The sequence below is a fragment of the Microcaecilia unicolor genome, chromosome 2 (assembly GCF_901765095.1).
Source record: "Microcaecilia unicolor chromosome 2, aMicUni1.1, whole genome shotgun sequence".
Lineage (NCBI taxonomy): Eukaryota > Metazoa > Chordata > Amphibia > Gymnophiona > Siphonopidae > Microcaecilia > Microcaecilia unicolor.
This window is the reverse complement of record NC_044032.1, coordinates 497,362,205-497,386,748: the sequence shown is the minus strand read 5'-3', so window position 1 is coordinate 497,386,748 and position 24,544 is coordinate 497,362,205. Positions and strand designations below refer to the sequence as shown.

The 24,544-nt window shown below is 41.8% G+C and overlaps 1 protein-coding gene and 1 long non-coding RNA gene across 2 annotated transcripts in view; one reads left to right on the top strand and one right to left on the bottom strand.

Moving 5' to 3' along the window:
• Window positions 1–11,722, bottom strand: part of LOC115462590 — a 30,099-nt gene extending 18,377 nt beyond the window's left edge. Inside the window, exon 1 of the long non-coding RNA XR_003940895.1 lies at window positions 11,656–11,722. This is a non-coding gene — a long non-coding RNA (uncharacterized LOC115462590). The remainder of the gene's footprint in view (window positions 1–11,655) is intronic.
• A 146-nt stretch (window positions 11,723–11,868) lies between these two features.
• The window catches only part of HTRA3 (HtrA serine peptidase 3), an 81,076-nt gene continuing 68,400 nt past the window's right edge, over window positions 11,869–24,544 (top strand). Inside the window, exon 1 of the mRNA XM_030192588.1 lies at window positions 11,869–12,902. Coding sequence (XP_030048448.1) covers window positions 12,452–12,902 — 451 coding nt within the window. The 5' untranslated portion in view covers window positions 11,869–12,451. The remainder of the gene's footprint in view (window positions 12,903–24,544) is intronic.

The following is a 24,544-nucleotide window of genomic DNA, read 5'->3' as shown; positions in this document are numbered from 1 at the left end:
AGAACCAGGAAAGGACAGAGCCCTGGAATCCAAGTGAGGACAGGGTATCGAGAAGTATGCTGTGATCGACAGTGTCAAAAGCAGCAGAAAGATCAAGAAGAATGAGGATGGAATATTGACCTCTGGATTTAGCCAGTAATAGGTCATTCGAGACTTTAGTAAGCACAGTTTTGGTTGAGTGGAGAGGGCGAAAACCAGATTGTAGTGGGTCAAGGATAGCATGTGAGGAGAGAAAATCAAGGCAGCAGCGGTGAACAGCACGCTCAAGTAATTTGGAGAGAAAGGGAAGGAGGGAGATGGGTCGGTAATTAGAGGGACAAGTAGGGTCAAGTGAAGGCTTCTTAAGGAGAGGTGTGACCACAGCATGTTTAAAAGCAGAAGGGACAGTCACAGTGGAAAGTGAGAGGTTGAGAATGTGACAGATAAAAGGAATAAGAGCAGGAGAGATGGCATTAAGAAGGTGGGTGGGAATGGGATCAGAGGAACAGGTGGTACATTTTGAGGAAGAAAGGAGAAGTGTAGTTTCCTCAATAGTAACTTCAGGAAAGGAGGAAAGGGAATGAGGGGAAGGAGAGAGAGGGGAACGGACTAGTGGAGGGAGAGGTGGCGAGGTAGAGAATGCAAGGTTTATCTTTTGAACCTTGTCGTGAAAGAATTCAGCAAGGGTCTGAGGAGATAATGAAGGGGGAGTTGGGAGAGGGGGCACCTTGAGGAGAGAGTTCAATGTGGTGAAGAGAAGTCGAGGGTTAGAGCCAAGAGAGTTAGTCAGTTGGATATAAATAATCCTGTTTGGCGCGTAAAAAGAGCAGATTGGAAGGAGGTCAGCATGAACTTAAAATGTAAGAAATCAGCAAGGGCCCAAGATTTCCGCCAGGAACGTAGGTAGCGGATATTAGAAGTCAGCCAAGGTTGGGGTTTTGTACGCCTTATAGGGCGGGTCATCAAAGGTGCAAGAATGTCTAAGGCAGATGATAGAATATTGTTGTAAGAAGAAACAGCCTCGTTGACAGACGTGGATGGTGCCACAGTCGAGAGGAGGTTTGAAACATTGTTGTAAGAAGAAACAGCCTCGTTGACAGACGTGGATGGTGCCACAGTCGAGAGGAGGTTTGAAACATGGGAGGATAGAGATGAAGGGCCAATTCCATGAAGATTCCTAGATAAATTAGATAAGATAGGACGGGACTGGGAGGGAGGAGATTTAAGTGTGAAAGTTATAAGATGGTGGTCAGAGAGGGGAAGATCAGAGGCAAGGAAACTAGAGGGTGAACAGTTGGAGGAGAAGATAAGATCAAGACAGTGACCATTTTGATGAGTGGGGGAGGTGGAGCATAGTTGGAGATTAAAGGAGGATGTTAAAGTGAGTAACTTGGAAATATAAGAGTTAGAAGCATCATTAGCAGGAATATTAAAGTCACCAAGCATGAGAGAGGGGGAGGAAGGATCATGGAAGAAGGCAAGCCAGGCATCAAAGTCACTGAGAAAGGATGAAAGGAACTTATCAGGGGGACGATAAATGACTGCTATTCGAAGAGGCAGAGGAGAGAAAAGGCGGATAGAGTGGACTTCAAAGGAGGAAAAACAGTGAGATTGAGGTGGAAGAAGGGGTTGAAATCTGGAGGAGGGAGACTGCTAAACCCTGCCATTTCTTTCTCTATAATATCACCAAAATTCATCCTTTGCTTTCTGAGCACACAACCAGAACCCTTATCCACACTCTTATCACCTCTCGATTAGACTATTGCAACTTGCTTCTCACAGGTCTCCCACTAAGCCATCTCGCTCCCCTTCAATCTGCTGCATGATTTATATTCTGCCAGTATTGCTGTGCTCATATTAGCCCTCTCCTCAAGTAACTTCATTGACTCCCAATCCATTTCTGCCTACAATTCAAACTCCTCTTATTGACTTACAAGTGCATTCACTCTGGAGCTCCTCAGTACCTCTCCACTCTTATCTCTCCCTACATTCCTCCCTGGAAACTCCGTTCACTGGGTAAATCTCCCTTATCTGCACCCTTCTCTCCACTGCTAACTCCAGACTCCAGTTCCTTTTATCTTGCTGCACCATATGCCTGGAATAGACTTTCTGAGTCAGTATGTCAAGCTCCTTCTCTGGCCGTCTTCAAATCTAGGCTAAAAGCCAACCTTCTTGATGCTGCTTCTAACTCCTAACCCTTACTCACTTGTTCAGTACCCATGTTTTATCATTCCCACCTTAGTAATTTCCTTATCCCTTATTTGTTCTGTCTGTCCTAATTAGCTGTTGAGCAGGGACTGTCTCTTCATGTCCAGTGTACAGCACTGCATACTTCTAGTAGGGCTATATAAATGATAAGTTGTTGTAGTAGTAGTAATATTATTATGACCAACTTGACCTGGCTTACAACAAGAATAGATAGAACACTGTACAGATAACTATTTCTGATTTCTTTTCTCCCATTTAACAGACTACTAATGACAATAGTTGTGCATGGCAAGTTTTATTGATGTTTTTAGAAAATAGGCTATGCTTTACTTCTGTAACTATATTTGGCATTGTTAGAAAATTGTCAACTGTCCTATTACAGTAATGAATAAGTTGTGCTATACTGGCTCTGTGTGCTTACTGAAATTATGCTATGAAAAGGTAACATTGGTTATGTGCACGTTAAACTTAGTCCTGAGGCCTTGCACATAACTAGAGTGCACTGTATTTGTTATGTGAGAGGTTCAACAGTTGGCATCATACCATACTCTGTGTTATCTCTCTGGTACTTTGTACCACACCTTGTACCTTACTTTGTGTTATCTCTATGATATTCTGTACCACATTCTGTAAGCCGCACTGAGCCTGGTATCGAGCGGGAAAGAGCGGGATATAAATGCCGTAAATAAAGATTAAACAAGAATCCAAGTTATTTGGTCAGTCTTCTTCAATATGTCGAGTTGCATTTCTATTTAAATGTATTGGATCGGATTTATTCATTTTATATACTGCATTATGTAAATATATTCACATAATCAAACTATATATGCAAATTCAGTTCTTTTGGGATACTCATCCTTCTTTTGGGGTACTCTTAGTTGGCCAATCTACTGATAGGAGACTTGCTTAAAGATTCTGGCTTCCAGGAGGGGGGCCTGTTATGGAAGATTTTTGGGAGGGAGCCCAGTGCTCACTTCAGGCCAGTTAGAGAAGGTACAGATGTCTTTTTTTACTCTGTGATGTCCCCCTCTACTACCTTTTCTAAGAGGTAAATTACCACATCTTGAAATGTGATTTCACTGATCTACCACAAATACTTCAGCGTCAGATATATCTATTCTATAGTGATTTATTTTTAGCAAGTTCACATTTATTACTGTGCCCGTGATTACTACATGATTTTGGCATGCTCTTCTGTATCATGGCCTGCGCCTCCTTAAATTACAAGCTCATGGTTAAATATCTCACATTTATTGTATTAAATATAGTTTCAGGGGTTTCAAATTGTGTTTCTCTTCTTTTATGACTTAATTCCCAGGACATTATACTGTTTATGATCAGTGACCTTTTGTAACTTCTTAGTTCTGATGTCTAAACATACCCAGAGACAGTTTTTATGGCATGATTTTATGTTGGAAAGACAATAATCTACAAGTTTGTAACTGCATGTTAGTTCCTTTTAAAAACAGTTGTCATATGTTTGACTATTTTCTTGACAATTAACAGAACTTGTTTGGACAAATATAAACCCTGGACTAAAAGAGGGCAGAATTTTATGGTGAAACTGGGGACTGGCAGCTTTACTGTTGCTTTTTTTTTTTTTATTTAGTGGTCATTTTTAAAACATTTATGTACTCCACAGGGCCAAGGTTACTCTGTGTGAGCAAGCCTACAAGTACATGTTGAAAGGCAAAATTCCAATGAGTTTCTTTTTCAAAACTGTTGGGGTTGCTGGTACTAGCTTACTCCCCTCCTATTTTATAGCAAATGCATAGCTCGTGATGTAAAGCAGTCTCAGAATGAAACCCCTGTGGCTCACTAATTTGTGGCACAGTTAAAAGTGTTCACACTGGGAAACTGGTGCAATGGTACCAGCTGAAGAGTAAAACAATATTCAGCAGTCAAGTTATCTAGGTAAAATAATGTTTCTCTTAATATACCTTGATTTATCTGTGGTGCAAAATGTGAGGTGAAGTCCCTTTACAGATCCAGGCCAAGCCATGTCATTTTTGGGGTTGAATCAACATTAATTTTGGGACGCCCTATAGCAGGGGGTCTAGTTCCTGATAAAATCTGAACTCATCAGAAGTGCTGATGGCATGGCGGAGGCATGATGCACTGTCAGGAATGTGCTGCAGAAGAGACAGGTCACAGCTTTAATGTCTGTAGCAAGACTGTCTGAGACCAGTGGCATGGCATCACTCATTCTGTATCAATACAGTAAGAATGAAGTAAATCAGTTAACTAGGATGAACTTAGTGTTGTCATTTATGCAATAATTATATGTGACCCCCCCTCCGAAAATGCCCTACTTGGAGTAGTGGGAGGGAAGATTTTCAGGGCGGTCACTAAATTAAGGAGGGCTGGGATTGCCAGCCTGGTGAACCGTTTTGGGAAGGGCCAGCCCATGGGGGTGGGGGCAGGGACAGGAGTTAATAAAAGGGATTGTATGGAGAAAATTCTGGTCTTTGGTAGCCCACCCCGGCCGAGACCTACTGTATCGAGGGGGAAGTACTGGGAACCAAGGCAGGAGGAATTTAAAGTTGGTGATGACTGAAGCCCCTGTCACAGGGCAGAGGGTACCTGCAGAGTGTTTCTCAATTCGGAACAAATAGGAGGGCTTGCCAGGTAGGAGAAGTGGGAACGGGAGTGCCTCACTTCTGGCAGGACTTTCATTGCACGTGTGAATATACTCTTGCATCTTTTTTCACTCTTCACAGATGCAAGAGTATATACTCAGCGTTTCACTGTGTTCTTAGACCGTAAAAGGTCTTTTTTAAAGACCAGTTTGTATCAAGGCTATATATCTGTATCAGAACTTCAAAGACTCCTGAGGCAGGCCTGTGGCTGAAACACAGTACTGTGTCAAGTCTACATTAAAGTTTACTCCCCCTCCGAAGGGACACCACCTTGTAAGTGGTGGAGGGGCTTCCATGTTTCAATGACTCAGAGGGCTATGCTGAAGGGTTACCCATATCAGACAGGCCTCTGAGGAGAAACCAGACAAAGAGTGTCCCAAATTAGGGAGAGGGGAAAGATGGTGACCTGAAGCTCGTACACTCAACGGCCTAGCTGTCCTCTGAAGTTCAGTTTTTGTTCACTTGAAATTTCCTCTCTGCATTGTAGTTGCCTTAACAGAGGAAGGGGACAATGGGGAGTCAGCCGCCAATGACCAGCGTTTTGTCCCCTGTGCAGCAAGTGTGGGACCGCTGTGTGACGAGCTGCCCATAGATGACTGGGTTGATGGGTCCTTTGATTAGCGCCGACGAAGGAGCGTCGATGCTCTTGGACCTGGAAACAACTTCATCGCTCAAAAATCATTTAACTACCATGCCCAAGGAGTGGAGGAGTGAGTCAGGAGTGTATGCTGAAACGGAAGTCATTTACAACTGAACCCGTGTCGGCGGTGCTACTCCTAAACCCTGAAGAGTTATCAGCTTGGAGTTTTTGGCTCCCGTGGAGGTTGCATTGAATGTCATCTGGAGGGTGCTCCAGGACCTGACGGTGGTAGAGAATGACTTTGCTTCAGACATAGTCTTGTTAATGAGTCACATGGATAATCTAATCGAATCCTTTGAGAATATACAGCAAATGAAGTTCTACTGAAGTAGGAAACGGTTAAGATTTGAAAATGATAAAAGACCAGAAAAATTTGAACAAAATGAATATTGTTACAGATGATTAATATCGAGATTGTTGTTTTCCCAGAGTTCTGGGTATGACTCCTAATGTTTTTTTTCCTCTGAAATGATTCCTCTTAATATATTAATTCAAAAGGAGTGAAGCCTGTGAAACTGGGATTACTTTAATCAGCGGGAATTGGATTGGAGATTCAAGGGTTTGTATTGTTAAACAATTTCTGGTTTTAAAAGGGAAAAAAATGAAATCAGGTGTATTACTTTCACTAATATTGGACAATAAGTATGTTTCCAATGAAATTGATGGACTATGCATCGTTATGTTCTTGAAGAAACCAACCAAATGATCAATGTGGAATAATGATTTAGATAAATAATAACTGGGGATAATCGGGTTAATACCACGTTTTCTTTGTTTGCTGTTGTTTAAATTGATCTCCTTGTCTTGTTTCACTCTCCCTATTTATTTTGTGGTCTAAGAAAGAGAAAGATTGTATAAAATCCATTTATCTTGTTGAGCTTGTTTTAATGTACAATCATCTCTGTTTTACTGTTTTGCAAGTGATCCTTGTAAAATGAAAAAATTATAAATAAATGATTAAAAAAAAAAAAGTTTACTCATTGTATATAACCATAGTCACAGCTCCCTGGAGTCATTGGTCCACTTCCCACTTCTTTGTTTGTGTTTTGACTCTGTGGGATTTGGTGTTCATCCATTTAGGTGGACTGCCTACCCAGTAAACAGATTACTCCATGGCCTATTTGGGATAAAGCCTGGCCCTGGCCTGCACTCAACTCAACATTTTGAATGCTTTTGTACATCCTGGTTCTGGGGTACCTAATCTAACCCAAGGAGCTTAGCCTATAAGTGGCATGAGTGGGACCAGGGGTATATATCTATATATATCTATATATCTATATATATCTATATATATATATCTATCTATATATATATATATATATATATATATATATATATATATATATATATATATATATATACAGGGCTTTTTTTGAGGGGGTACTTGGGGATACTGAGTACCGGCACCTTTTCCATTGCCTGCTAAAAGTGACCCATGGACATCAAGTTTTAATGAAATAACTCAGGCTCTACACACCAATTCTGTCTTGTCATAGATTCTGTGACTGGTTGCAGGGGGCCTGGCTATTATGGGGTGGGTCCTTCAGTGATCACCCCACTTCTGAAGAGTGGCCTAGAATTTGAATACCGGCACCTTTTTTGCTAAAAAAAAAAACACCACACTGTATATATATATATATATATATATATATATATATATATATATATATATATATATATATATATATAAGGGATGTGCATTCATTTGAAATGTTGTTTTCTGTGTCATCATTAGTGTACCACATTGATAATATTGCTTCCAAATGACCCCCTCCACCCAAAATGAAAGATCCTATAAATAACATAGGAAACTAAACAAAATGAATTATTGTGGCCTGCACACCCCTAATATTTATAAACTAATTGTACTTGCCATGGGGAGACCAATTTTCTTTCTCCTTACAGAATTATAAGGCCCATTCCTGCCTGCAGAAATGGGGTTGTTACTTTTTACAAGTACTTAAGTAAAAAGTAAAAGTACTGGCTTCAAAAGTAATGAAGTAAAAGTAGAAAGTAAAAAGTATTTTTAACAAGTTGGACATGTAATTATTTTAGGGCCCTATTTACTAAAGTGCGTTAGTGTTTTTAGCGAGCCTACACTTAGCGCTAACCATGTAACATGTGCTAAAAATTAACATGCGCTAATGCTAGAGACACCTATAGGTGTCTAGGATTAGTGAGTGCTAATTTTTAGTGCAAGCTAAAACGTTAGTGCGCCTACAGTGTGACTTAGTAAACAGGGCCCTAAGGGGACCTGTTTACTAAGTCACAGCAAAACGTGGCCTACGTCAGTGTGAGCGCATCTTTTGGGCATGTGCTGGGACAGATTTTACTGCATCCTGGAAAAAGGGCCTTTTTTGAGAGGCCAGAAAATGGACATGTGGAAAAATAAAAAACAGCGCGCGTCCGTTTTCAGCCTGAGACATTACTGCCACCCGTTGACTTAGCGGTAAGGTCTCACCTACTACCCAGGCGGTAGGCAGCAAGGTGAGCCGACTGCTGTTTACCGCCGGGTAAGCACCACACAGTAGAAAATTTAAAATATTTTCTACTGTATGCTTTTGGCGCACACCAAATTCAGAATTAGTTCCCAGGACATGCGGTACCCAGGCGGTAATGCCCCTAAATTTGGAAACTCAGCTTTTTTGTTTGTTTGTTTGTAAATATTGGGCCCATTCATTTTATCTCAGTTTTACTTAATGTTAGGGTTTATGTTTGACTGTTTTGATGGTGTGTTTTGACTATTCTGTTAGTTATTACTTGCAGTTTTATATTGTGAACCACCTTGAGTACTACCGAAAAGGCAGATAAAACATCCAAAATAAATAAGGTGATTAGTAGGGATGGACATCCAGAAAATTTTTGTTTTATATTGTTTCCTGAGTTGCTCGTATTGTTTTCATCTGGAATGTTTTTCATCACAGGAGCAAAGTTGACGAGGCCCGGATTCAGTAAATGGCACCCAAATTTGGGCGCTGGAAACAATTGGCACAGAAATCTATTCTATTAAGAGCATTTTCTGAATTGAGTACTTGAAGCCCATAGCTCTGCCCAAATTTGGGCACCGGTGTTTACATCACCTGAAATCTTGTGTAAATGCTGGTATCCAACTCTTGGCAGTTGGGTGCAGGAATTGTAGTATTCTTATTCTATAAGTCCTCATGCAGATTTTTGGATCACCTCTACCACGTCCCTTTGGAGTTACGCACTAGGGAATTTAGGTATGGAGGATTAAAGAACAGTGCACAGGAAGATGCATGCGTAAAATCTAATTAATGCAAATTAACTGTAATAATTGGTTGTTAACATCAATTTATTTGTTAGTTAATGGCTTGTTGGCTAATTAATTTACATGCTCATCTTCAATCCATGCACAAATTTTGGCACCCAAGTTTGGACACCATATACAGAATCCAGGGGTTTGTGCACACGCTTTGGAAGCAAGGCACATTTGGGGGAATTCTATATATGGTGGCAAACCCTAGCCACTACTTCCATGTCGAAAAGCATTCTTACAGATGCAAGGCACCAAAACAGGACAGAAAAGGCAGATCCGCATGCAAACACACTTATGAGCCTTATAGAATAGCACCTAAGGGAGTCTTTAACTAAGCTGCACTAGCGTTTTTAGTTGACGCTAAGAGCTAAGATGCCCATTATATTCCTATGGGTGTCTCAGCGTTTAGCGTCAGCTGATTTTTAATGCAAGCTAAAAATGCTAGCGCAGGTTAGTAAAAGACCCACTATGTGTTTCTGTGTGAATCTGCAAAGGGGTTGTGGCCATGGGAGGAGCATGGGTGGGTCAGGGGTGTTCCCTTAAAATGTACGCAGTGTTATAGAATAGTACAGATCTACTCCAACTTGCACATGGGATTTACACCTGATTTCAGCTGGTGTAATTCCTTGCGCTCAAAGTTGATTGTGGTTCCCGGCGCTAAGCGCTATTCTATAAAAGGTGCTGATCCCAGAACACACATTAAAGAATATCGTTCAGCACCAAATATTTTTGGGGACCAAATTTTGAGCACCGTCTACTGAATCCAGCCCACTCTGAAACAGTACACACTATGCATGCATGCACACTGGTTTGCACATGTGCATTAGTTTATGCAGGTGCATTGGGTGGCCTCTTTTAAAAGGGTGCACACTATTATTGACAAATAATAATCATTAGTTTTTCTGTTTTTCTGCACATTTTCATGTCATAATGTCATGCAACAACATGGGATATGTCGTTGACGGTTCCATATCTTTGCAAATAAATGCCCATCCCTACTGATTAGTGGTATTTAAAAGAGCAGATAGGTAAAGGAGGATGAAGACTGAGTCGATATCCTGCATCTTGGCCATAAAGAAGTCGCTGATGACTTTGGTGAGAATGTCTTCATGGAGTGCAAAGGGTGAATGGATTGAAAATATATTGATATGCAAGAAAATCAAGACAACAGAGTTCGGTGGCACAAGTGAGTAGTGTAACGTGAAGGAGAGGAAGCAGATAGGATGATACCAAGGCAGGTAGGATCCAGTGAAGGTTGTTGGAGGAGCAGTGGGTTCACAGTAATTTGAAGATTGCAAAAATGGTTGAAGATAAAAGTTACAGATTGATAAGAAACAGAAAGCATGACAGCAGGTAACCATGTGGTCCATCCAGTCTGCTCATCCTCATTTCCTGCTTGGTTTTACAATCACCTTCTCCCTCATAATTGCTATCTGCTTGTTCCATGCTTTCTTACATTCTAATACTGCCTTTGCCAACACAACCTCTGTCAGGTGGCTATTTCATACATCCATCACTTTTCCATTAAAAATCTTTTCTTAGATGAACCTCCAAAGATATTTTTTATTCAAAATATAAACGTGAAACTTCTTGGATCTTCTGAACAGAAATGCACATATATTTTGTGTTTAAGGAATCACTTAACTTAATTCAAAGCAGGAGCGGTCCCAACAGGGACTGTTTCACCAAATAGGCTTCCTCAGGGGAATAAGTTCACTGCCAACTTTTCATGCTTTAATATCAGCCTGCCATCATCCTCTTTCACCAGGCTACATTTTGAATAAAAATGTCTTTGGAGGTTTTTTTTTAAAAAGACCAATGATACAGAACTGTGGGCTGTTCATGTATTACAAAAAGTCTACCTGACTGCAGGTTCACCTGCCGTTTTAGTCAGAAAAGACAGTCACAGACAACCAAAGAAAATTTTCAAAAAAATAAATATAATGATATCAAGTAAAAAGGAACTTCAAGAAACGCTATAAACTGCGTGTTTATATCACACGTTTCACATTCTGGAGCATATTTGTAATGTGATTTGCCCACTATTTATATTTTTTGGTGTGTTCACTTTCATAGTGGTTTTCCTTTTTGGTTTGTTTGCTAAGCATTAGGAAATACAGGTTTTATTATTTCTATTCTATATCAGGTGTAGTTTTACATAAGGGACAAAATAAATGGCTACTATTAACAAGCCCTGTAAACAGGATGACACTTGTCTATTCAGGAGTACATGGTCCTCAAAAATTTAAAAAAAACGTGACTGGTTTTGTTGTTTTGTTCCCCTTTTAGGATTCATGTTTACCTGCTACAGACACCGGGCAGGATGAAACATTTGCATACATAAGCTATATAAAAGCATGAACCGACTAGTCCCAGTATCCTTGCTGGCTGTACTAGATCTGAGTTTAAGAATGGAGAAGAGTATGAAAATCATTTTACACAGTCTGCCTTGGAAGCAGTTGTAGGAAACCTACAAACTCTGAAGAGAAGATCCTGTTTCAAAACGTGTGAAGGGGGCTGCGCTTCCCTCGGGAGCCACATAAAGCAGGGAGATAAACAACTCTGCTTAATACTGTTTGGAAGTTCACCCAAGTCCATCAAACATTTGAACAGCTGTGTGCCTTCAGAACAAAATGAAGCAGCAGGGGCGTGTGCCCTGGTCTCTCTGCAGTGGACAAGCAGCGATGTCTGCTTCACTGATTCTTAGCACTGTGGTAGAATAAAAGTGCAGGATGGTTTTCAAAAATCTTTTTTTTTTGCCAAAGAGGGTCATAACAGAATCACTTTATAACTGATACAGTACTTTGAACAATATATGAATGTGGAAACTCTAGCCAAACGTTTCAGAATATATATTTCTCAGATGTCACACTTAGTTTTTCTTTCTGAATGCTATTTTTAACATCACTTACAGTTTTATACAAAAAAGAAAACCCCCAGTCCAGAGAAGGCAAAACGCAATCTTGTTTTGGAGCCCTGTTCACCCTACGAAAGATACTTGGAAGTGTGAGAGGGAGGGGCTAGAAGTCCTCCTCCCTTCAGTGGGCTGGGTCTGTGGGCGTGACCAGGAATTTGCGCCTCCCGTAACGACTCCAAACATTAGCTCTTTCGATGACTCACTTGAAGGCAAAGGAAGCACTTATAAAGCGTCTCGGCTAACTTTCTGTGCCCCCATCCCAGCTTGCCCTGTCTAGAGCTCACTACCAACAACTTTGCAAAAGTGGCTGCTGATCTTGGACCACTTTTTAAAAAACAAAATATCCCTGATGCAAGCAAGGCATTTCAGTTCAATAAATATCTTGGAAAGTGCTGCTTGGTGCATTTGCCGGTATTCAGTCTATGAATCACTGCCAGTAAAATCCTGCACATCTGTACATCTAGGTGCAAATCAACTTCTGCACATTTGCTCTTGTTCTGCTCACATTATTTTTTTTTTTTTATGTTTTCTTTTTCTTAACTCTTGCAGTTTGGATCGCTCCCAGTAAATATACAAATTAACGTGTCCAGGAACACTGGAGTATATGAAACTCTGCAAGGACATTTTTGGAAGGGATTTTAAAATTTGGCATTTCTGTACGGACAAAGATTTTTAATTTTTATTTTGGGAAACCTGAAGACTATTGTACCCCTTAATTATATGCTGCTGTGATTCCATCAACTTTTGCTGGATCTTCTAGTTCGGGCTGCTTGGACTTTGCCAAGGAGAGGATGATGAAAGCTGTCCTTCTGCCAGTGATCTGTTGTCTGGCCCTGTGCTGGGGCCCCACAGCCACTGCTGAGCCACCGTCCAGATGCCCAAGTCGTTGTGATGTATCCAAGTGCCCGAGTCCCAGCTGCCCTAGCGGCTATGTGCCTGACTACTGCAACTGCTGCCTGGTATGTGCTGGGGGCGAGGGTGATGCCTGCGGCCGCAAGGAAGACCCACCGTGTGGTGACAGCCTGGAGTGCCGGCAGCAGCAGCAGCAGCAGCTCCCACTGTCCATTGCTGCCAAACGCTTCCTCACCAAGGGGGTTTGCCGCTGCAAGCAGAGCTGGCAGGTGTGTGCCAGTGATGGCATCACCTATGGCAATGTATGCCAGCTGAAGGCGGCCAGTCGCCAGGCACAGCAGCATGGCCATTCAGCCATTGTCCAGATCCAGAAGGGACCCTGCCCATCGGGTAAGATCGGGTTATTGCCACCTCACAGGGGGGTGGGGCCACAGGGGGGGGGACACAGGGGTTTGGTCATCTGGTTTGTGGTGGGGCTGGGAATTAGTGACTAGTATTTTCATGACTTTTATAAATCAAACTGAGAACCCCCCCCCCCCCCTCCCCCAGGTTTCGCATTTATATTGAGCTAACTTAAAATGTATGATGTTGTTCCCATCAAACAGCTATTTTCTCTCTGCTTATTTTAAGGGGACTGATGTGGGAAAAACACTGCTTCAATCAGAGGCATATGTTCAATATAAGGGCCCCAGAGCAGGTAGTGGTGGGTCCTACCTTTGGAGATCTGGAAGCAGTTCTCGTGTACTACAAAGGCTGCTTGAGAAAATGTATGCGACTGGATTAAGTCAAAGTTAAAACGAACAGGGTAGCCTTTCATTTTCTCAGCCTTGAAGAGATTGGTGCTAGTGACATCTTTCACTCTTGTGTTAATTCAACCCCTTTTTGTCTCGCAGAGAAAACTCAGCTATCTTTCATAGACTGCTGCTTGCATTCTTTATTTCTCTTCCGTTAAGAAGTTCTTGGAAGTGAAAGTGACTGCACATTGGGCTTTGCTTTTTTTTTTTTTTTTTTGTGTGTGGCATCCTGGTGATACCTTCTGAAGCAATGTTTGTGATGTGTTGGATTCAAGACCTGAAATCTGCAGCAAAAATGAATGGCTGCAGATGGCATCACTGTACTGCATCTATTATGTTCTGCTCCAGAAAGTAGCCTGTTTAGTGCTTTCCTCAAGCTCTTCTGCTGCAGATTCAATTCGGGGATCAAAGATCAAACATTACTGCTTTAAGACTTGAACCCTCTTCCTCAACCTCCAAAAAAAAAAAAAAAAAAAACGTGTTCTATAAGACTCTTTAAAAAAAAGCTGTCTTTTCTTCCTCAATTGGGAGATATTTTGCCAAATTTGCATCCCATACATTCTTCTAACTTCATTACATTTAAGTTGTAATCCTGTTTTTCCATCTAATTTCCCTGTTCAAAACCCTGAAATAATATCTGAGGCAGTGGTTCCCAAACCCGGTCCTGGAGGCACTCTAGTCTGTCAGGTTTTCAGAATATCCACAATGAATATGTGTGAGAGGGCTTTGCATGCAGTGGAGGTAGTGCATGCAAATCTCTCTCATGAATATTCATTGTGAAATCTTGAAAACCTGATTGGCTGTGGTGCCTCCCAGGGCCAGGTTTGGGAACCACTGATCTGGGGTGTTGCAAACTATTCACCAAAATTGCAGGCTGCCCCTTGATTGGGACCTAGAGTCACCCATGTGCAGCACAGCTGTTTAACGTTTGAAGCCTATGATGATGGATATTATAGGGAAAAACAAAGGGCACACTTTAATTCCACATTGAAAATAAACTGGAAATGCTTTTAGGAGGAGGAGATATTCAGAACTTTGTTTCTGACAAAATCAAAGGATTTCATCTCCTAATGCTATTCAGAGTTTGTTTTCTTGAAAACTTGGTTTTATAAGAAGAGTTTTATTTAATGTTAGTTTTTTGGCCCTTGTGATAATTGTAGGTGAATCAGCGGGTAATGAATATATAATGTGTAGGTTGCGGGTATGTAATGTTTAGTTAATGTGGTGGGTAATGGGTATATACAATATATGTGAAGTCATTTTTTAAAAATCTACTGGAACTGGCCTTGAGCTTATTTGGTGAGGCAAAAAATCAAATTCTACACTCGTTAGGCCAAAGGTTCTGCCGGACCCTTCATTTCTCCTTTACTCCAGTCAGTGCACTCATTCAAATGGAAGCTTAAAATGTTTCTTGTGGTCCTCCTATCCCACTCCTAAAAACTAGATGGCACTGTAAAAGTATGTCTGAATCAATGGTTTAAAAGGATGGTTGATCTAATCATGTTACTGGTATAAACTTGCACCTTGAGCAATAATTAAAATGCACACACACACTAAATGAACAGCATAACTGTCCTTACTCATTAAAGAGGTCTTTTACTAAGGTGCACTAATGTTTTTAGCTCACACTAAAAATCAGCTGGCACTAAATGCTGAGATGGCCATAGGAATATAATGGGTGTCTCAGCATTTAGCGCCAGCCAGGGGTGTAGCCAGACTTCGGCGGGAGGGGGATCCAGAGCCCGAGGTGAGGGGGCACATTTTAGCCACCCCCGGAGCCGCCGACCCCCCCGGCGGCGCCACCACCAACTCTGACGACCCCTGCCGACGACCATCTTGACCCCCCCTCCCGCTGACTCTCTACCCCCTCTCGCCGATGACCCTCCACCGCCGCCACCGTCGCCATGGGCTACCTTTGCTGGCGGGGGACCCCAGCCGAGGTCCTCTTCTTCCCACGAAAGCTTCATTCTGTTTCTGATGTTGTGCAGGACCTCAGACTCACAGAAACAGAATGTCAGGACGTCAGAAACAGAACAAAGCCTTTGCGAGAAGAAGAGGACCTTGGCTGGCGGGGATTGGGGTCCCCTGCCAGCAAAGGTAGCCCACGACGACAGCGGCGGGGGAGGGTCAGCGGCGGGAGAGGGGGTCAAGAGGGTCATCGGCAGGGGGGTCCAGGGCCAAATCTACGGGGGCCCAGGCCCCCGTGGCCCCACGTAGCTATGCCCCTGGCACCAGCTGAGTTTTAGCGTGAGCTAAAAACACTAGCACACCTTAGTAAAAGACCCCCTAAGTAGTAGAACTGTGTGCTTTTATTAAATTCTCACCTACCCCTCTTCCTATTAAACTGGGAATAGCCATAAGGGACATAGCTTTGGTTCAGTAGAACAGTGTTGCCCAAGTCTGGTCCTGGAATATCCTTTGCCAGTCAGGATTTCAGGATATCCACAATGAATACGCATGAAAGAGATCTGCATAGAATGGAGTCTCTGTGTGCAAATCAAGTTCATGCATATTCATTATGGATATCCTGAAAACTGGACTGGCAAGGGCACTCCAGGACTGGACTTGGGAAATACGGCAATAAAACAGAGAGGCTTAGATCAGTGTTTCCCATGTCCAGTTCTGGACTACCCCTTGCCAATTATGTTTTCAGGATATCCTTGTAAGTTTTATGTTAAACTGTACTTGCTGTACATTGCCTTGGGTGAATCTCTTCATAAAGGCAATTAATAAATCCCAATAAATGAATAAAATAAATAAATAAATACCCACAATGAATATGTATGAACTTGATTTGCATACACTGCCTCCATTATATGCAAATTTCTTCATGCATATTCATTGTGGATGTCCTAAAAACCTGACTGGCAAGCGGTACTTGGACTTGGAAACACTGGCTTAGATGATACTGAATGTCTGTGGTGTTGCAGTTTCTGCTTTTATATGTAAGCCTGTAACTCTGGCCAGCTAAATCTAGCTGTGCCAAACTTTGTGTGGAGCTCGGTCTTTGACTTTCTATCTTGTTGACATTAGTGGATGATTGGATGGGGAGGGAGGGCAAATTTGGTACCTTTCGCAAAGATGTGTGAGTTGAACTGAGGCTATCCAGAATGTCACAATTTCTTCTAATTTTTATTGTTACCTTCATAGTGACTGATATTCAGTGGGGATACCTGCATGTTGATTAACAGAGTCAGAAACCCGAAAATCTCTGAATTTCTCCACAACTGCAAAAGTTCACAGGTTCTTTAGAAATTATTCCCTAGATTTGCTTTCTAAATTAAACTCAGTATCCTCAAATTGTGTACAAGAGTGCATTTTTCAGTTTGAGACATTTTTTGTTCACTTATGCACTCTGATATCAGAGAATATCCACTGTACCTGATTGCTAACTTACCTTGAACTATTAGTGAAAAGATATGATTTTCATCCAAAATAAATCAATGAAATTGTATTTTTATAAAATGAGAGCCATTCATTTTTGATATAAAACACATTCACCAAGGTTCCGATGTTCAAAAGTAAACACGGGCGCCAGAGGCCATTAGCACCGTACTAGCGGCTGCATTTTCCCAGCGCAGAATGATCAGAGGGGTCTAGCACAGCAAACAATGAGCGCGCCAGGCCTTAGCGCAGATAGCATGCAAATACAGTCAAGCTCGTTTAAATGACGTCATTTTGTATTCCTCCCCAATGATCAGAAAAGAGCACCCGAAACAAAGGTGCCTTACCCCTATGAAAAATAACGCCAGGTCCGAGCAGGCATTAGGGTGTTAGAAAAGAGGATTTCCCATGCTTCTCATGCTTCTCTCATGCTTCTTTCTGCAAAATCTGCCAGTTTTGATTGCTTTTAGAAGCAGAAGGAAGCCTGTGCAAGCCCTTGAGCACTGGTTGTGAGAAACAGCAGACCCAAACGTGAAGCACACATTGGCGTCCTGCGTCTAAATTTAAAGTGGCCATGCTTAACCCCCCCCCCCCCAAAGCACACATTGATGTCCCTTACTTGCATCTAAATATAAGTATCCAGAAAAAAATAAAAAATTCTTATATTTAGGCTGCAGAAAACAAACGCCAATATGTGCTTCACATTTGGGTTTTTATCAGACGCATGCAAAGGAGCTGAGCTTACCGCTGAACTCTTGTGCATATGCATCAAGCATAATCCTCCCACTGAACTCCCTAATACTGATAGCTATGAGCACGCCTATATTTGCATCTCATTAGATTTGAGCATTAGGGCGTTGTTCCAGCACTATTCAGAATAGAGCCGGAATTTTGATCATCTGCCCCCCCAAAGCTTTTTGCCTTTTATCTTGACTAGGCTGAGTGTGCTTTCAAAACATTTGAACCACAGTAATCTCCTTAAGGAAGACATAAAAATCAGATGAAAGAAGGAGATAACAAGGATTTTGTTTTAACTGTCAACTGAGGTGTCCATAATAAAAACTGGGTGCCTTAGTGCAAACTTTCCCCTTGGGTGTGCTCCATTAATCAAAGCAAAACCATATTGCAGTTTTTGCTTTGATCATTGCTCAAGTTAAAACTGAATGTAGAGTTTTGCACCTGCCTCTTCTGTCTATATATAATTTGTCAGCAAAAGACTTTGAGCACAGTTCACTCGCCTTTCCTCTCCCTACCTCTGAGATCATCCCCTCAGATTGCAAACAAGGGGAGCAATGATGAAAGAGCTCATTTCCATGGGTAAAATCTATAAGGGCAATTCTAGAACTGGACACCCACATATAAGCGCCAGTTGCTTGCATGAATGTCCAGAATACCTGCACTTTTATGAGTAAGCAGGGGCGACCCAAGGCAATCTGCTGCCTGAGTCAGGGATGACGTGCTGCCCGCTCCTGGTCCGGCATCTCCCCTTTCCCTCCTCAACCTTTTCCCCATGTTTACCTTATGTTTTTTCTTTTCCAAAAGGCAGCAGTGGCAGCGATTCCCATAGGCTACCTTGCCGTGGTGCCACTGGTACTGGCCTCTTTGCACATCCCGCCCCTGAGGAAACAAGAAGTTATGTCAAGAGGCAGGCCGCAGTAGGGAGAAGAGGCCAGTGACAGTGGCAGGGCAGTGTATGAGAATCGCTGCCGCCTTTTGGAAAAGAAAGAAATAAGGTAAACATGGGGAAGAGGATTGAGGAGGGAAGGGGAGTGTGCCGCTCCCTGAAGAATGTTGCCTGAGGACCGCCTAATGGTAGGGCCGCCACTGCGGCAGTGGTGTAGCTATGTGGGGCGCAGTTGGAGCTGTCGCTCCCCTAAACAATCTTTCAAAAAAATGGCGCCTATGCACCAAAGGCTCCTGTCGCCTCGTGCTGTATTAACCTTTCCTCCCAGCCGCTGCCTTTTGAGTCTGTGGCAGCCTGGAGGAACGGCAAGCATTCCTTCCCTGCCCCTCACTGACTGGGTCACTCAATCCGCTGCCTCCCTGACTGACTTGGAACTTAAGTTGGCTGCAACAAAATGAAGCTGTTCACTGATAGCCCTATGCACGCTACTGTGCCGCCTTTATGCCAGTTTCCCTCCTTGCCCCCCCACCCCAAGATGTAACTTCCTCTTTGGGAGGAGGGAGCGGAGGAAGGAAACCGGCAGAGGCAAGGCACCAGTGGCACGCTTAGGACTATGGCCCCGCACGCAGCTTCATTTTTGTTGCAGCCAAGTTGGGGAGGCAAGGCAACAACACGAACAAGGAGGTCAAACTGAAAACATTGAAAGGCAAGCCACTGCTGTATCCTTTTTTTTACCTTTTACTTCTATAGTCTCTCTTCCTTTCCTCTGCTCCACGCAATCGTTACACTCGAAGCAAGCAAATCTAGGAGGAGCTGCTCTATTCACGTTGATTTTAATCATTGGCTGCATTTTTATTTGATCATTGTTTCATTATTGCTACTAAGTATTACATATTAAGGGCATTTGCTTTAAACTTTTGTTTAAATTCGTTTATTTAGTCCTTATATGCACATTGTTTTGCTTTTTAAATCCAAAGGTGAATGAATCCTAAGGGTGGTTGAACAATTAGGTATAAACTGTTGTTTCTGACTTTAATTGTTTTGGACTGCTTTGGGTCCGGCTGATCTATACATCTGCTGTCTAGAATTTTGGAAGATGGAAATAAGAAAATAAAAAGTTTGGGATGTACTCTGTAGAAGTTGTCTTGCAGTGTGTGTATGGATGCCTGTTCTGGTGTGTGCATGTGATGTTTGAATAACTGTCTATACTTATGGCTATGATTTCTGAACAAGCGGCATCACTGAAGAACAGACTTTTAAATCCCAGTTGGTATATATGCTAATCTCAACTTTGTCAAATGTTTCAGACATATCTATGTACTTGCTCCCATGATATAACTGAATTCTGTGGTGATGGCACAAGGAAAGCAAGTTTGGTTCAGTGAAGACTAACCTGTTCCTTAGTTGGGCTCTCGTATTACCATAGTGAAAATGCGACCATACCATGCCTCTGTGGTTATGTTCCACTAATAAGTTAAACGATTAACTGACTTTCTTGAAAGGACTATATAAACTTTGCATACATGACTAGGGATACAGACGTATACTTATTTATTCAATGTCACAATTCCTCATGTACAGCAACAAAACAACGTTTTAAGGTTGATAGTGTTTGCAATGAGCTCCTTTTATTACTGACCAGACAGAGAGAAGAGTTTTCATTTTTGGCACAGGAACAAAATATAAGAAAACCAATGGACTGCATTAGTGGCTTATAGCCTGTTTAGTTATGTTTAAACAGAAGAAAACTGCATGAAACAAAATATTTATTTTTATTTTGACTTATAAAACCAGTTGTCCCTGAAACATTCCTCAAAACGGAATAATCCATTTGTGTATCTACAATGTAAACTTCTACAAAACAGATGAAGTTAAGTTGTGATTCCATGTGCCCCAATGAAAGGAGAGTTCAATTTAATTTTACTTCCATTTAAATTCAGTATATTCCATCTTTATAACACCAGCTCTGGAACTCTTTGCTGGAGGATGTGGTAACAGCAGTTAGCGTAAAGACTGACTCATGGAACATGGAAAAAAAAAGACTGGGACCAGCCCTATTAGAAAATTAAATTCCCAGACAACAAAGGTAGAAAAGAAAAAATATATTTTTATGTAATACTTTGTAAGGACTGAGATGTACCTGATTTGTAAAATGTACATTTTTCTTTTTTCTATTTTTATTTTGCAAAGTACAGGAGAAAATTCATTCTGTTTTTCTTTTACCAGTATTGCACTGAGTCAGGCTTTCTTGGGCAGAGTGGAGGAGGTCTCTATTTCAACTTTTTTATGTTTTTTTTGTGGCTCCCTATTCTGTATTAGATGAGATGAGGGTCAGTCCATGTTCTGAATGTGTGACTGAGATGAAGGATTCTGCTAGCATGTAGTGTCTATGTAGGAATGTGTAACAGTGCAGCTTGTTCCAGTTTCCCAACAGTAGGTATATTGGTGCTCTAGAGTCCAGTGTAATATATATAGCACTGTCTTTACATTGGTAGGTTAGAGCTGTTATGGTGTGGTAAGCTTGGTATTCTAGGGCAGTGTTTCGTAAGTTGGACCTAGAGTACCCCCTTTCCAGTCAGGTTTTCAGGCTATCCACAATAAATATGCATGAAATTGATTTGCATAAACTGCCTCCATTACATGCAGATTCATTGTGGATAGCCTGAAAACCAGAATGGCAAAGGGGTAATCCAGGACCACCTAGGGAAATACTGCTGTAGGGCCCAGTGTAATAAAATAAAATAAATAAATATTTGTTGCACTGTGTTTTCGTAGGTGGTTTAGGGCTATTATGATGTAAGTTTTCAGTATAGGTTTTGGGTGTCATTTTGCAGAGTTTTATGTTATTTCACAAAGTGTCTGGCCCTATTTTAAAGTAGGCTGTGGGGCAAGGGGCGCTTTTGGTAGCCCTTGTCACATAAAACAAAAATGCTCAAGGCTAGTGGTCTCCACATCCTGTAGAGCCCATCTGATTTAAACAAAGTGTCCAGCACTAGAAGAAGTGTATGTGCTGTTCCTGAGGTGATGGTCACAATTTTGATATTTTTACTTTTAGTTAAGAAGGCAGGTTGCCTGCTCTGGCCAGTCCAAGGATCTCTTCTGCGTCCTATCTCCTGATGTAACTTCCTGTTTCCTTGTAGGCAGGACGCAACAGAGACAGCCTGTATTAATCATTACCCGCCACAGCCACTACACCTGAAAACAACACAGGCACTGCTGTCTAGCAGACACCAACCGGCGCCTATTTTATAAAAGTCTGCTCCCCCTGATGTCAAAACCTGGCTAAGCCTCTGCACTGCGGGTAAGTGTAAACTTATGTGCGCAAGTGGAAGCAAAGCAGCTAAGCTCTATGCAGCAAGGGTGCATGTAAGTAGCATAGCATAAATGAGTATGTACAAATGGGCGGAGCATAGGAGGGGCATGGGTGGTGCTGTCACTTAGATGCGCTGCTTACAGAATACTATAAATTATCCCATGGATTCTATATTTGGTGACTAAAGTTACACACACAGTTTTGTCTACATGACCAAATTGTGTAACTTAATTGGTTAACAAGTCAGTTGGTGCTGATAATTGGCCACTAACAGGCTATTTTCGGCACTAATTAGAAATTATGTGCATAACTTGCTAAGCGTATTCTATAAAGTGGTGCACGTAAATTCTATTGTGCTGATCTCAAAAGGGGGTGTGGCCAGGGGAGGGGTATGGGCAGGTCATGGGCGTTCCTAAAATTTACACGCAGTGTTATATAACACTCTGTCTCCTCCACCTTAACTATGTATTTCTCTTTTCCGGAATTGGTGATCTCCATTACGGAACAATGTAAGCCACATTGAGCCTGCAAATAGGTGGGAAAATGTGGGATACAAATGCTACAAATAAATAAATAAATACATTTGCCTGATCCATGCCCAAGTTAAGTGTGGGCATTTACAGTTGGCATAAATGGCCATGACTAAATTTAGTTGCAGGAACGGGCACTATGCATATTCTATAAACTATGCCCAACTTTAGGTGAGGTTTATAGAATCGTGCTAAGTGCGTTGTTTTTCAGCGCTGATTTCATAGGCGTCATTTATAGAATCTAGTCCTATACGTGCCCTTGCTGCATTTGTTCGCCCACAGTTACATCAGGTCTATGGCTGCTGTAACTGCAGATGCCCAGATTTTAGGTGGCTCGATATCAGGTTGCGCTAATATTCTACAATGGAATCTGGGTGCCCAGATGTCATTATAGAATTGGTTCTCATCGCACAACATGAGCCTAAAAGGAGGTATCCACTTATAGAATTTACCTCCTCTGTGACCTGCAGAAATGTCTTTTGATTATTGTTCCCTAAAATATCTATGAACAAATAGTGCCAAGATTTCTGTTTCACATTTATTCTGCATTTGTAGTAGAGGTGATGAATGTACATCGCACTCAACTATGCAGATCTAGGAAAGCCTAGATTGTAAAAGCCATTTGAATGATCTGTCAGCCGACAGAATGTCAGTATTCTTTCTCTCGCAGCAGACGTGGCACTCAATATTCGTCATACTGTGACCAATGTGGTTTCCATTAGAGTACAGTACAGAGCTAGCCAAGAAGAGCTGCAAACTGAACATTTAGTGTTCAGGATTCCAGGTTTCAGACCCTGAAGTTGCATTAACTTAGGCCAGATTTAGAACCAATTTGCAGTGTCTGGGTCTCCTTCCTTCCCTGCAATAGCAGAGTTGCCAAGTTACCCAGGAGGGAGAATTTTAGGCCAGTCCTGAATCTTTGTCAGCTCTAGCCTGATGCGTTTTGAGACCTGCAGCACTGATTTAAATGGACAGCATCAGGAACTACAAATACCCCACTGCATTAGGGTGTAAATTGAAGACCAGGATTGGACAAAAAGGCCTCCTCCTGGAAATGAGTAGGAAAAACAAGGGGAAATATTTTACATATTGAAAGACACCAAAAGAATATAATCGTGGAGTGAAGTTACATAAGCATCTAACAGATATTCAAAAATCCACTTGTTCACAAATGACTCAATTTAAAGGGAAAAAAAAGGCTTCAAAGAGCTCCAAGACCAAATACGATCTCCCAGAGCTTAAACAGACCAATATGGTCTTCTCTTCATCATAGGCCCAAAAAAACCCGTTATTGTCACAGATACAATCTTCCTATTTATATTTACTATTTATAGTAATATGCAAGTTACTTCATTATTTTGATCACCGCTACTGTAGGAAGATTGTATCTGTGACAATAAAGGGTTTTTTGGGGGCCTATGATGAAGACATATTGAAAGACTACATGATTTACTTTCCATTGCTTGGTTCATTTGGCAGCACGATATGTAAGAAAAAGAAGACTATGGGGCTCATTTTCAAAAGAGAAAAACATCAAAAAAGTGTCATAAAGCACCATTGGGATGTTTTTCTTCTCAAAACATCCAAATTGTTATTTTTGAAAGCAATTCTGCAAACGTTTATCTATGCAATTCATCTGCAGTGCTTCCAAATCACAAGGGGGTGTATCGGAGGTGTTTCAAAGGCAGGATTAGGGTGTGCCTAACACTTGGACATTGTACAGCTATAATGGAACAAAACAAAAACATCCAGGACTAAAACCAAGATATTTTGATCTAGACCTGTTTTCAGAACGAATAAGGCACAAAAGGTTCCCTAAATAACCAGATGACCACTGGAGGGAATCAGGGGTGACCCTCCAATACCTCCCCAGTGGCCACTGACCCCCTTTCACCCCCCCAAAATGTATATAAAAATATGACTTACCAGCATCTATGACAGCCTCAGATGTTAAAGACGGGTCTATTAGAGCAGCATGCAGGTCCCTGGAGTAGTGTAGTAGTCGGGGCAGTACACAGTGGGGGACCCAGGTCCCTATCTCCCTCTACCTGTCAAACTTGTGATGGAAACTGTGACCCCTCCCACTCACAAAAATCCTACTGTATCCACTTATAGGTGCCACCTTCACCCATAAGGGTTATTGTAGTGGCGTACAGTGGGGGTCAGTGTGTTTTGGAGGGCTCAGGGGACAAGATAAGGGAGCAAAGGTGAGATGTGCATCTAGGACCATTTATATAAAGTGCACAGAAGTGCCCTCTAGGGTGCTCCATTGCATTCCTGGGATGTCTGGCTCCTCCTACATCCCAATGGCATGAATCTCTACATTTTGCTCTTATTCATTTTTTTTTTCAAAAATACACCAAAAAACAAAGCATGCAAAGCACAAA